The sequence below is a fragment of the Pelodiscus sinensis genome, chromosome 2 (assembly GCF_049634645.1).
Source record: "Pelodiscus sinensis isolate JC-2024 chromosome 2, ASM4963464v1, whole genome shotgun sequence".
Lineage (NCBI taxonomy): Eukaryota > Metazoa > Chordata > Testudines > Trionychidae > Pelodiscus > Pelodiscus sinensis.
In genome coordinates, this window is record NC_134712.1 from 137,520,384 (window position 1) to 137,533,692 (window position 13,309).

The window sequence follows — 13,309 nt, forward strand, 5'->3', positions numbered from 1 at the left end:
AGATAGAATATATTTTCAGATCAGATTATAGATTCAGCACCTGTTTTGGAAAATCTTAGCCTTATCCTCTTTCTGTTTTTTCATCAGGATAATAATACTAATCTGATAGGTATGGTTGTGTAGATTTTGAGTTGATGTTTGTAAATGCTATGAAGAAGAAACATACTCTATCCTTTCGAAATACATTAATGTCATTGAAAATTGGTGCAGAAAATCATTTGCAAGAGTTTAATGAAATGTCAAGGTCCGTTTACATTAGCATGAAATTGACAGCAATTAGGGCTTCATTTTTTTATCGAAGTTACTCTCCTTTAGGTGGTCAGCATGTTACAGGAAAAGGGAAACCCTTTTTTATTGCTGTGCAAACTGCTTCATGTGGCTATGGGTCAGGAGCTTCAGGATGGTTCAAGGATTTGAGAAGGTTTTTCCAACAAGCAGGTGATTCCATTTTTCCTGTAGAACTCTTCCTGCACACGGTTGATCCTTGCATAATCTCTGATTGATTGCTCTACAGGCTGGTTTATGTGTCTCCCATACTCTGAAGAGGACAAAACAGCAATGGGTCTTGCCAATTCCTGTAAGAACATTATACGTTAAGGATTATAAAATCCAAATCAATACACATGGAAAAGAGTAAAGGAGTCACTGTTGCGACAAAATATAGGTTGCTACATCAGGTGTAGCAGCTGGTGAGATGTGAGCCCTCTGCCTAGATAGAATTGCATAATGTTTGTTAGTACAAGGCACATTTGTTTGGCATAAACAGTTACAATGAGGTTTGGATCACTGGTATGTTGTCCATAATTCCAATTCCTGACTGAATTTTAACAGTGATTAAACATGAATGCATCGTTGTGGCACCAGGATATGGAAATAAGCTATGAATAACCATATAGTGATATGTACATACCTATACCCATGTCCAACCCTAAATAGGTGGAGGTGATTTCCATGTGATTCAGATCACGTAATAATTTATTATGCTCTTTTGGGACAGTAAAGAGGTTTTATTAGCACACATTTGGGATGACTTGTACAAAGCACTTGTGGCTGCGATGCTTGTAATGTTCCCATCCGGTTTTCATGCTCTGCCATGTCAGTAACACCTTCATGTATTCTACCTACAGTTTACTGTAAAAGATGAATTAATAAAATCTGAGCTTGAAAATATCAGCTCACTGATTCACCCCTAGTAAGCAGGCAGCTTTCCCTGGAGATTATAGAGAACTAAGCCGCAGATTTCTGTGCCATAAAAGGTCTCATTTAAAAAAAAAAACTCCTTATGGTTATGAAAAGGGCCCTATCAAATTCATGGTCCATTTTGGTCAATTTCAGTCATAAATTTTCTGATTTCAGCTATTTTATCTGAAATTTCACGGTGTTGTAATTGTAGGGTCCCTGACCCAAAAAGGAGTTGGGGATAGTGGTTGCAATGTTTTTTTAGGGGGGTTATGATGCTACAATTCTGTGCTACTGTTGGTAGTTGCTCTGCATGCATATCTGGGCCCTGTCAGCAGTTGCCATTCTCCCAGCCATCCTGCTCTGAAGGCAGTAAAGAATTAAGGGTGGCAGTATCACAACCCCCCTAAAATAACCTTGTGATCCCCTGGCAACGCCCTTTTGGGTCAAGACCTACAATTTGAAAAACACTTGTTTCCCCTCTGAAATGTGCATAGTACAGGGTAAAAGCACACATAAGACTAGATTCCACAGTCTGATGTGTTTTTCATGGCCAGGAATTTGGTAGTTCCCTAGTTCTGCCACTGATCTTGCAAATGTGAACTGGGTATAAATATAAACCGCCAGCAGTCAAAAAAGCCAACAAGGTTATGAATCATTTAAAAAGGGGTAGAGAATAAAACAAAGAATATCTTGTTGCCTCTGTATAGATCCATGGTTTGCCCACATCTTGAATACTGTGTACAGATGTGGTCGCCTCATCTTAAAAAAGATATCTTAGCATTGGAAAAAGTTCAGAAAAACGGCAACAAAAATGATTAGGGGCTTGAAACGGCCATATAAAGAGAGATTAGAAAGACTGGGACTTTTCAGCTTAGAAAGGAGGAGACTAAGGGGGGGATATGATAGAGGACTATAAAATCATAACTGGTATGGAAAAAGTATATAAGGAAAAGTTATTATTCCCATAATATAAGAACTAGGAGTCACCAAATGAAATAGGTCACAAGTTTAAAACAAACAATAGGAAATATTTCATCATGCAATGCCCAATCAACCTGGGGAATTCCTTGCCAAAGGATGTGAACACTGAGACTTTAACAGGGTTTGAAAAAGAATGAGATAAATTCATGGAGAATAGGTCTATCAATGCTCATTAACCAGGTTGGGCAGGAATAGCAACCCTAGTCTCTGTCAGAGGCTAGGAGGGGAGGGATCACTTGATGATTATCTATTCTGTTCATTCCCTCTGGGGTACTTGGCATTGGCCACTGTTGAAAGACAGGATACTGGGCTAGATGGATCTTTGGGCTGACCTAGTATGGCTGTTGTTATATTAAGTTTCTGAGTCATAGGAACTAGGAGATGCTGGAGGCAGAAGAGACAAAAACCTCTCTTCCTTCCAGCATCTAAAGCATGGATAGGACTCCAAATTTATCAGATAACTTGTATGTTTGTACAGTACCTAGCACAATGGGCCCCTACTCTCCATGCATCTAAGTGGTTTTTACCCAAGAAAGCTTAGAAATCTGTTTGTCTTTAAGGTGCCATAGAACTCATTGGTGTATTTCCAACCCTGACACCCCACTTGTACATATAAACACTGCTAACATAAAAGGAATTTAATGTGAGGAAATACAAACCATGCCCCAACCAGAATTTTGACCTCACACATGGAGATAAGTCAAATACTCCATGAAGGCTTCTAGGCACTAGCAGGAGGAAGTTGCTGATACAGAAGAGACATGGGGAATGTTCCCTGGTCTACACAGAATCCCAAGACCCACAGGGAAATCAGGTACTTCTCACCATTCTTAGAGCTTCCTAACAGAGCAGTTGTCCTCCCGTGCTGGTGTCCCTAAAGGCAGTGTTAACTCTTACAATAATATCTCCACAAAGACATCTGAAAAGCCCCAAGAGGGAATTCTGCAGAGAATGGTTTCAGTCTAGCTCTGCTCCTAAAATTCTACTATGCCCTGAGGATACAGAAAAGATGCAGTGGGGATATGGCTACTGCAGGGAAATAGGCGATCTGTGTTATAGTAGATCTGTACTGCAGCAGGCAGTGTGTACATCCCCACTGAGGTAGATAGAAACATGCTAGCACTGCTTGAGCTAGTGCATTAAAAATATCAATGGACTTTGCAGTACTGGGAGCGATTTGGGATAGCAACCGAGGTAGATGGCTGTCTGACACTTTTGGTCTCTATTTGGGTGACTAGACTTTGCTGCAACATCCACACCCGTCTATCCACTTTGGAAGGCATGGCTTTACTTTCCCTGACCTTGGCTTAGGATACTCTGGGGCTACGTCTACACTGGCATGAATTTCCAAAAATACTTTTAGCGGAAAAGACTTTTGCCCAAACGGGAGCAGCATAGTTTTTCCGGAAAAGCACTGATAATTTTACATGAGATCGTCAGTGCTTTTCCGGAAATTCAAGTGGCCAGTGTAGACAGCTGGCAAGTTTTTCAGGAAAAGCTGCTGATTTTCCGGAAAAACTTGCCAGTCTAGAGACAGCCTGGGAGTCTAAGTCTCCATTGAGCCATAGAACTCCTGCTTGGCTGTTGATTAATGCTGAAGATGCCTAAAACTCATTCAGCATCTAAACTGTTACCTCTGCACATATGTCCTGCAGTCTCACGCTAGACGTTTTTCTCCTGTCTGAACACGTGCACTACTTCCTTGAGATAGGTGGGAGATGAGGGTTTGGATATCTGAGCCCCAGTGAGAATCACAAACTGGGAAGGATAGGCATTTGGCAGTTTAGATCATACATGGAACCCCAAACAAACAGCTCAGAGGTGGGTGGGAAGAAGGAGCTCTTTAGCCAAGGGTTCTCAGCCAAGATGTGGAAGACCCCAGTTCAAGTGCTCCCTTGCCTTCCTTGTTCTCTCTGCAGGGTAGAACGAAGTTAAACAGTGAGCTTCAATGTCTCATGTGAGTTCCCTAACTATTAGGCTATAGTTAATCTCACATTCTGTGGAACAACTTCAACAGGAGACACTTCAAAAGGAAACCCTTTCTTGAGCATGTTCCCAGGGTTAGAGTACTCATCGGTGAGGTAGCAGATCCATGTTTAAATCCCTACTCTTCAAGTGGAGGTAAGACTTGAAATGGATCCCAGGTGAGTACCCTATCTCCTGGGATAGAGGTTAAAAGGGAAGTCCTCCTGTTCACACCTGTGTTGTTTCAGGCTTGACAAACAGCTTAGGGAGCCTAGCACCTATCTGCCCTGTTAGGAGATGACTAGCACACTAAGGCGTCCATGTGCCAACTGGACTTAAGTGCCTATCTCAGAGAGGGGCAGGACTTAGCATGTCCCCTCTCTGGTTGGTGTCTACCACTGGTTCACTTAGGCGGCTCCCTGCCTAGTGTGCTCACTTTATGGATAACAGTGTAAGGCACCTATTATGACAGTTCTTGGGATACCCAGGACAATTAGTCAACTAGTTACCCCCTGTCTCCAGTGTGAGGCAGCCTTGCGTCTAGTAACTGGGTGTTAGTTCCCTAGTACCATCAGCCATTCAAGCACTCTCCTCCATATTATACCAGCCTTGTCTTTGCCTTGCAGGTTAATAAAAAGTGCACCCTAACTCCAGAGTCCTTTTGAATCATTCCCCTGTACTATCCAACCCATGACACTAGCCAGATTCTATGCACCCAAAATTGTAATGTATCCCAATGTACTAGTTTGACCAAGGGTGCTGGAAATAGGGGTACTGAAGGTGAAGTAGCACCTCCTGGCTTGAAATGGTTAACATCATATACAGGACTTCCCAGTTTAGTTCAAAGGCTTTAAGCGCCCTCATTATAAACATTATTCCAATGCCACTGATTTCATCTTCAACCCCTGCTCCTCTAAATCACACAGCACTTGCCAGCACTAATAATAAAAAAGTAGTTAATTATTTAAGAAAAAATAAAGATGCAACTAAGTGGTGAAAACAAGTGGTTATAATGCAAGACACAATGCTAAAATGCAAACTTGGGTCTACACTTTCAATAATTACCTCTGCTATATAACAAAGTTCAGTCCAATCTGGCTGGTTCCATGACAATTAAAAGCTACATGCTCATGAAAGATCCTCACTTGTTAAGGGGTTTCGTCAGTGAATGGATCTAGAGTGTGTTTTCCTACACCCTGTTACCCTGAAACAATATTTTTGTCTTTTTTCATAACCAAGGCAATCTCCTGTTCTCGCTAATATTCCTCTTCACCTCCAAATGGTTCTGATCATTTGCAATTGTATCTGATGGTTTTCCATTGAATGTTCTGGGAGGGGGCAAAGGTAGGCAATATAGCCTGGCATTACCTGGCCAGCTGGCTAGGGGGAGATGACAATTTCCTCTTATCTGAATGGGTCATCAGTGAGATTACCCCAGTGACAAGCCTTTACTTCAAGTCCATAAAATGTAATTTTAATATAAATACATCATTCCTTAAATATGACTTGGTCATATATTTCACAATGATTATGAAGTCTGACCACTTACAAGGATTCTATAGGCATCCTAAGTGTTACTCTTTATGGATAAATAGCTTGTAAAATTCATGCTTGGTGTAGTGAGTTTGTGAGGTCTGAGGTAAGAGTTCTGTACAAAGAACCAGGGGCCTCATTGTGAAGTGGTCTCTGTCACGCCGGTCTCCCCATTAATTGTATAGGAATGTAGGCATCTAACTCTAGTGTTGTCAAAATGAATGAAGCCACTTTAATGTCAGTTTATAAACCTTACCTCATCATTAATGTTAAGACCTCGACTATTTGCATGTTCTCTGTCACATCGGTGGAGTTTTTCATTGTAACCCATTGGCCTCTTAAAAATGGAATCATATGTGGAAACAATTCCTGTCTTAGGATAAAGAAAACATAATAACTTACAGTGTTATTCAACATCGTGAGGTATAAAATAATGTGATAGCACTATTAAACGGTGCATGTGAAGTACTGGATGCTGTGAAGAACATTGGTTATTAGCAACATTCAGGGTACTATTTTGAAAAATTCTGAACAATTGTTACAATTCTTTTATGGATTTGCCTAATTTGTGAAAATGTGAAACCAAAACAACTTGTACAGTACCTGAAAAAAATACTGCTAGACAATTTTCAGAGTATTTTATCTCCCTGTTTTTCACTTTGTAATTTACAGTAGCCACATGGTGCTTAAATCTGTTTCCTTCTTAAACTACTTTTCTACAAGAAACACATACACTTGATTAAAGAGACATTTTGACTGAAGAAAATGGAGAAAGAAAGGCAGTTTTGAAGTTCATTTTGAAAGAAATAGATATTGGAAGTACTCTGTGAATCAGCTTTTACCTTCAAGTTAATGCATATATTTGCACAGCTCAGTAACATACTGTATGAGTAATCTCTGGTTCCAATAATATGTATAAATGAACACTTACCACCCTTCAAAGAAACATAAAAATGACAGCGCTATTAAAACATCTTTTAATATTAAAATCTCAGAGCTCTATTTAGTGTCACCAGTGAATCCAAGTCTTGTATTCCTGGTATAGTCAAGACTCCAGCTGATTGCAGCACTAGTTTTCTATATACAAGAAATGAAGCCTTGAGTCCTTGAAATCCCTAAGTGCTAAAAAAATGCACAATTAGCTAGAGGCACAGTTAGCGGAGATTTATTATGGTCTTCAAATACTGAACCATGTATGTTTCAGAAAAAAATATTTGAAAGAAGAAAAGACCTTTTGCAATACATATCACTTATGAAAATCATCAAAGGCTCAGCACTTTGACTGGAGAAATTCTCAACCTAGCATCCTGCTCTTGTGACACGTGACCTAAAAATCTGAAAAAGTGAAATTTTCAAAACATCAACCTTCCTTTCTGGCTCAGCAATGATGCAGTAGTAATTAGACTAGAGATGTAAGAGACCAATTGACTAGTCAACTATCCGATAAGCAGAAGCTTATTGGATAGTTGATTAGTGATGTGACTAGTCACTTCCCTCCCCCCCCCCCCCCCACTTGCTGCCTCTATTAGAAAGAGATGGGGGGGGGGAGTGCAGAGGGAAACAGGAGCCAGCTTAAAAGCCTATTCTCCCCCAGCACTGTCTCCACGGGGGGCAGGGGAGGTAAAGGAAGCGCAGGGCCAGTGGGGGAGTCCCCGACTGGCCTCTCGCTCCCTGAGGGGCTTCCTTTTGAAATGTACAAGAGCCCTAATGGGCCTTTTGTATATTTCAAAAGGAAGCCCCATGCTCCCAGCAGGGCTCTTGCTACAGTCAAAAGCAGAGGCGTCCTTATAAACTAATTGAATAGTCTATTTAAATTCCATCGACTATTCAATTAGTTAATTAATCTAAATTTAACATCCCTAAATTAGACATGGAACACTTTTTGTAGGTAAATGTCAGTAAACATCAGTTTCATTGTGTACATGCAACCTGACAATATAAGTTCCATCAACAATAATTGAAAATTACACAGTGGCAAAGAAAGAAAAGTGCTGCTTGAGAACTTTGCAGTTTGATTTAGGGATATTTAGTTTGTGTATTTTCATGTGTGCTATTGACAACTTGTGGGTTTAATGGTAGAAAGATGTCAATAAAGATAAATGTGATGCAGGTTTCCATGAGTTTATTTTTTTGTGACACAAACCACATCAATCACTCTAGCCCTTGTAGAAGCCTGAAATAGTCCATGGGTTACATGAGAATTCCTTGCTAGGATGAGCAGTGGAATGAGGTAGGGATGCAAATCCAACACACAGAAATGCCAGCGCCCCTCATTGTCAAAGTGGTTCCTCAAAGCTTCACTGACATTGATAGCCACCCTATGGGCTCCTCTGACAGTATGAGTGTCTGGTTGTTCACACTGTGCATCCAGGCACTGCACCTTGTTGTTTCACTCATGGACAAACTCTTCACCCTACTCTCACACAAATTACGTAAGCAACAGCATACAGCCACCACCTTGGGGATATGAGCCTCCAAAAGGTCCAGTCTGCCTTAAAGACACCTCCATCTCACTTTCAATCTGCCGAAGGCACATTCAACAATCATGTAACATCAACTTAGCCTGTTGTTCAACAGCTCCTTACTGCTATCCAGGTGGCCCATGTAAGGTTTCATGAGTAAGTCGTGTCACCTAGTATTCGCTATGGGCATATCCACAGTAATTTTCTGGCCTGGATAGAAAGTCCCAGCATGCAGCTTTCTGAACAGTCCACTCTTCCTGAATATACATGCATTGTGCACCTTTGTAGGCCACCCTGCATTTATGTCTGTGAAATGCCCATGGTGATCCACAAGCACCTGAAGCACCAAGGAGAAGTATCCCTTATAACTAATGTACTCTGAGGCAAGGTGGGTATCAATGTCAAGGTGGGTATCAATGAGAATATATGTGCCATCGATTGCCCCGTCACAGTCTGGAAAGCCCATGTCAGCAAAGCCAGCTACTATGTCATCTACATTTCCCAGAGTCACAATCCTATGCAGCAAAATGTGATTTATTGCCTGCACACTTGCATAAGTGCTACTCCAATGGTAGATGTCCCTACTCCAGACTGATCTGCAACTGAACCATAGCAACTGAGAGTCCGCAGCCTCCACAAATTGATGGCAACATGCTTCTCTACAGAGAGAGCAGCTCTCGTTCTGGTGTCTTTGTGTGGCAGTTTCAGGGGCTAGCTCAGCACACAGCTGCAGAAAGGTTGCTTTATGTACCTGAAAATTCTGTACCCATTTGTCTTCACCTTCATGACAATGCGATTCCATCACTCAATGCTGATTTATCTAGCCTAAAAGCAACAGTCTACAGTGCACAGCTAATCTGTGACAGCCCAAAGCAAAGCTAAGTCAATGCTGTCCCTATCACATTGTAATCCACATCTGAGTCCTCTGCTGTCAATGGCATAAGTAGCTCTGCTGCAATTTCCTAAGCATGTTGAATACAACATGGGAGAGAACTGTGGGATCTGTGGTTCGTAGCAAGGACTGTCATTCAAGTGGCATGAAAATGGAAGCAAAGAGAGATTGATGGGACATTTCTCACTTTCCCATAATGCATAGCACTACATTGCACATTCCCACAATGTGGATAAGTATCCCCCAGTCCTCTCCTCCCAGGACATTTCCCAGTCAAGCACCCATCCTGTGGAGGGCACTTCTGGTGAGTTCACAATTTTTTTCTTACTACACACAGGTTAAAGCAGTTGGGTGTGATGTGCAGAGTGCTCTGTGCCTACACAGTCCAGGGAGCCCAGAAAAGCTTGTTAACCTGTCTGGAGATGTCTGGAATCCTCCCTGCATATCTCCTTGAAACTCTCAGACAGGAACTCTTTGATCCTTCTCACAAGGTTTCTGAGAAGGCCAGCGTTACTCCATCTTCCATGGTTTGACAGCTTCCCACAGCAAGCCACCAGTCAGTGGTCTGGTGTCAATGAACCACAAAGCATGACAGAAGAAGGATAACGTTTCTGGCCACATTCAGTCAGCATCCACTCCCAATCACTCCATGTGGTTTGGAGAAGACTGATATCTCGCATGACAACCTGGGAGGAGGAGGGGAAGCTATTAGCTGCTGCCTCTGCTGCTAGCATGGCTTTAGCCTCTAATGCTTTCTTCCTTCCCTCCTGGCCACAGGCTGCCCCTCTGGCATGACCAGACCCCATTCCTCCCCTGCCTGCTGCAGGCTCATGTAGGATGGGAAAGTAGCACCCTCCTGGGAAGCCATGTGTACCAGGAACAGAGGAAAGCTGCCCTCCCCCACTGGCATGACCAGACTGCAGCCCCCACCTCCTGCTGGTGGGCTCCTGCGGGATGGGAAAATAGCACTGTCCTGGGAAGCCGTGTGTACTGGGCACAGAGGACCCCATCCCCCCATCCTCATCCCAATTTCAGAATCATACCCGGGCCAGGCCCCTCACCATGCCTGCCTACCTCCAAACAGCTTAAGTTCAAATGCTCCCCTGAGAACTCTGTGTGCCTGCTGCACAGTGACCACTTTAAAGCAAAACTTTGGCTTTGCACAGAACACATCTCCATTATCTTTACAGAGACCTTTGCTGTATGCTATCAGGGTTAACACAACGTATCTCAGAACATCACAGACATCTAGCAGAAATTGGATACCTTAGCTATGCCAAGTATAGATCCTTATTGAGATATTTTCTATAAGATTATGATCTGAAATATGCTTACAGGTTCAAAGGGAGAACAAAATTTGTCAGCTCGGTGTGTTTTGTTAAAATTCACTCCAACTCCCTGCGTGGCTTTGGACAAGTTACCTAACCTTTCTGCATTATTTTCCTCAATACCTTTCCTCCTCCCACAGCACTATAAATATTAATTATACTTTGCAAAGAACTTTGAAAATGAAAGGTGCTAAGAAAGCATTAAAGTGGACTTTCCAGCATAAAGGCAAAAGTGTGCCATTCTAACACAGTTGATTTATGTGCCTTTAAAATATTGACATCAACTTTCAGATAGTTGTGTTGTCATAAGAACGGCCATACTGGGTCAGACCCAAGATCTATTTAGCTCAGGATTCTGTCTTCTGACAGTGGCCCATGCCAAGTACCTCAAAGGGAACAAACAAAACAGGTAATCAAGTGATCCCTCCCTTCTCACCCATTCCCAACATCTAACAAAGACACACTAGGGAAAACATTCCTACCCTGCCTGCCCTCCTACCCTCCGCCCCAGACTACTAGCCATTGTTGGACTTCTCCATGAATTTATCAAGTTCTTTTTCGAACCCTGTTGAAGTCCTGGTCTTCACAACATCCTCTGGCAAAGAGTTCCACAAGTTGACTATGCATTGCGGAAAGTCCTTCCTTTTATTCGTTTTAAACCCGCTACCTAGTCATTTCATTTGGTGCCTCCTATTTCTTCTCATGTCTATTGGGACTAAAATCAATCCATCCAAATCTGATTAGCAGCCTGTATATGCAAATACGTGTTCCTGGATTTAATTGGACTGCATAAAAGGCTGCCAAAAAGATGAAATTATACATACCCTTTATTAATTTGGCTAAGGCTCAGTAAATCCCAATGTAACCTGTTTTTCTGTAAATTATACCCTAAAGAGCAAACAGAGCTGAACATTCTGTTTGGCATTAATTATTTTACTTAGGGGAGATGATGGGTGCTGACTACTCAGGGGCCCGAGCTGTGCATATTTTAAGCAGAGGTTGAGATTTCAGGGTGGGATGGTGAGTCAAGAATGCATTTTCCTCTCCAGGTGAAATGTGCAAACGCCTATTTCCTTCCTTGCACTTCCGTGCGTGTGATACCCGCTGCCCCCTGCAGTAGCCTCTTCGTTTTCGCTCCTCTGCCCCTTCTTTTCCCATCCCTCCGATTTTCATTCCCTCTCCCCGCCCCACGCCGCTCTGTCCTCCCCACGCCCTGCCCTGCTCTCCCGACTGCTCCCCCACACCTTGACTGCCTGGTGGAAGTAGCTGTGCTCCGGGGGGTCCCTGCGGCTGGGCGGGATGTAGCTGAAGGCGGACTGGGCGGAGAGCGGCAGCTGGTGTTTCCCGGTCCTCTCCTCGGCGGATTTCTCCTCCTGCTGCCCGCCGGGTTCCGCCCCCCCCGGGGCGCTCTGCATCCCGCAGCCAGAGCCCGGCCAGTCAGGCCCTGCGGCGGCGTCCGCTGCGCCCGACTGTCTGTGTTCCGTGGTTACCAGGAAACCGCTTGGTGGCCAATTGTGAGGTCACACCTAAAGGGGGGGGGGATGAGTGGCCGTGGCAGTAGGCGCGGGGGGACGCCCAGCGGCCCTAGGTGAGTTGTGCCCCGCAAAGCGCTCGCAGGGTGCGGTCGCGGGGCTGTAGCTGGGCACCGGCTCGTGCGCGCCTTTCACTGAGCGGCGGCGCTTTGCTCCTGCGGGGGCTCTGTGTGGGGACGGGGCGGGGCGCGGGGGGGGGGGTTGTAATTGTTCTCCCCTGAGACCGCAGCGTTAGGGTGATATTGCCGGGCTGGCCCTCAGGGGTCCGGCGAGGGGCGAGCTGTTGCTGCTCAGGAGGGGAGTGTTTGAGTCTGAGGAGGCTGCAGGACCGGGTCGGCGCTGTAGGTCCTGCTTTGTTTGCATCTAATGGTCCAACCGCTAGTTCCCCAGTGAAGACTTAGCAGCTACAACAGGTGTTGCCTGCAGCCATTGTCAGGGGCAGGCTTAAACCCAGGAGGCCACCGCTGGGGGCGGGTCTCCTCGCCTTGGGGCAGACAGAGGGCGAGGGTGGATGCCACGTGGTGGTAGCGATTTGTTGTGTCTGTGTGTGGTATAGTTTGATTTTGTGGTTTGTGTTTCTTTTCGTTTGTGCTGGTGAGAGCAGCACACTTGTTGTTTAGGCGGTAGCCTATTCAATACCTGGAACAAAAAACAGGACTATGTAGCACTTTAAAGACTAACAAGATGGTTTATTAGGTGATGAGCTTTCGTGGGCCAGACCCACTTCCTCAGATCAAATAGTGGAAGAAAATAGTCACAACCATATATACCAAAGGATACAATTAAAAAAAAGAACACATGTGAAAAGGACAAATCAAATTTCAGAACAGAAGGGGGAGGGCAGGTAAATGTCTGTGAGCTAATGATATTAGAGGTGATAATTGGGGAAGCTATCTTTGTAATGGGTAAGATAATTAATGTCTTTGTTTAAACCTAAGCGTAAAGTGTCGAATTTAAGCATGAATGACAGTTCAGAAGATTCTCTTTGAAGTGTGGTCTGAAAAGGTCTTTGAAGCAGGATGCAGGTAATCAAGTTGTTGAGACAATGTCCTTTCTGGTTGAAATGGCAAGAAACTGTTTTCTTCCACTATTTGATCTGAGGAAGTGGGTCTGGTCCACGAAAGCTCATCACCTAATAAGCCATCTTGTTAGTCTTTAATGTGCTACATAGTCCTGTATTTTGTTCCTGCTACACCAGACTAACACGGCTACATTTCTATCTCTATTCAATACCTGGTGAGAGCAGGGAGAGCAGAGGAAGGTTCTTGGTGAGAGATGATTCCCTCTACCTGCCCACACAGAAGGTCAAGGAAGGGGTGCGCACGCGCGTGTGTGTGTGTGCTGTTTTTTGTTTTCATTATTATGATTGTGGCACCGGCGGGATAGCTAAGCGGGAGGGTTCAGATGGCATAGTGGGAGTCGTGACAGGCAGGG

At 43.9% G+C, this 13,309-nt stretch overlaps 1 protein-coding gene and 1 long non-coding RNA gene across 2 annotated transcripts in view; one reads left to right on the forward strand and one right to left on the reverse strand.

Annotated features, from left to right (window-relative positions):
- Positions 1–214: 214 nt before the first annotated feature.
- CFAP90 (cilia and flagella associated protein 90) lies at positions 215–11,833 on the reverse strand. Its single transcript, XM_006111044.4, has 3 exons — positions 11,588–11,833; positions 5,918–6,034; positions 215–575 (listed from the first exon to the last, which is right to left on the reverse strand). Exons 1-3 carry the CDS (start codon positions 11,756–11,758, stop codon positions 396–398), a joined length of 468 nt encoding a protein of 155 aa, XP_006111106.2. The 5' UTR covers positions 11,759–11,833; the 3' UTR covers positions 215–395.
- A 72-nt stretch (positions 11,834–11,905) lies between these two features.
- The window catches only part of LOC142827224 (uncharacterized), a 55,789-nt gene continuing 54,385 nt past the window's right edge, over positions 11,906–13,309 (forward strand). The window contains exon 1 of the long non-coding RNA XR_012901810.1: positions 11,906–11,931. This is a non-coding gene — a long non-coding RNA (uncharacterized LOC142827224). The remainder of the gene's footprint in view (positions 11,932–13,309) is intronic.

Coding starts and splice junctions, on each gene's coding strand:
- CFAP90 (XM_006111044.4), bottom strand. CDS start 11,758: ATGCAGAGCGCCCCGGGGGGGGCGGAACCCGGCGGGCAGCAGGAGGAG. Junction 6,035..11,587: donor ACTTCCACCAGGCAGTCAAG/GTGTGGGGGAGC, acceptor CTTTATCCTAAG/ACAGGAATTGTTTCCACATA. Junction 576..5,917: donor GTCTTAACATTAATGATGAG/GTAAGGTTTATA, acceptor ATGTTCTTACAG/GAATTGGCAAGACCCATTGC.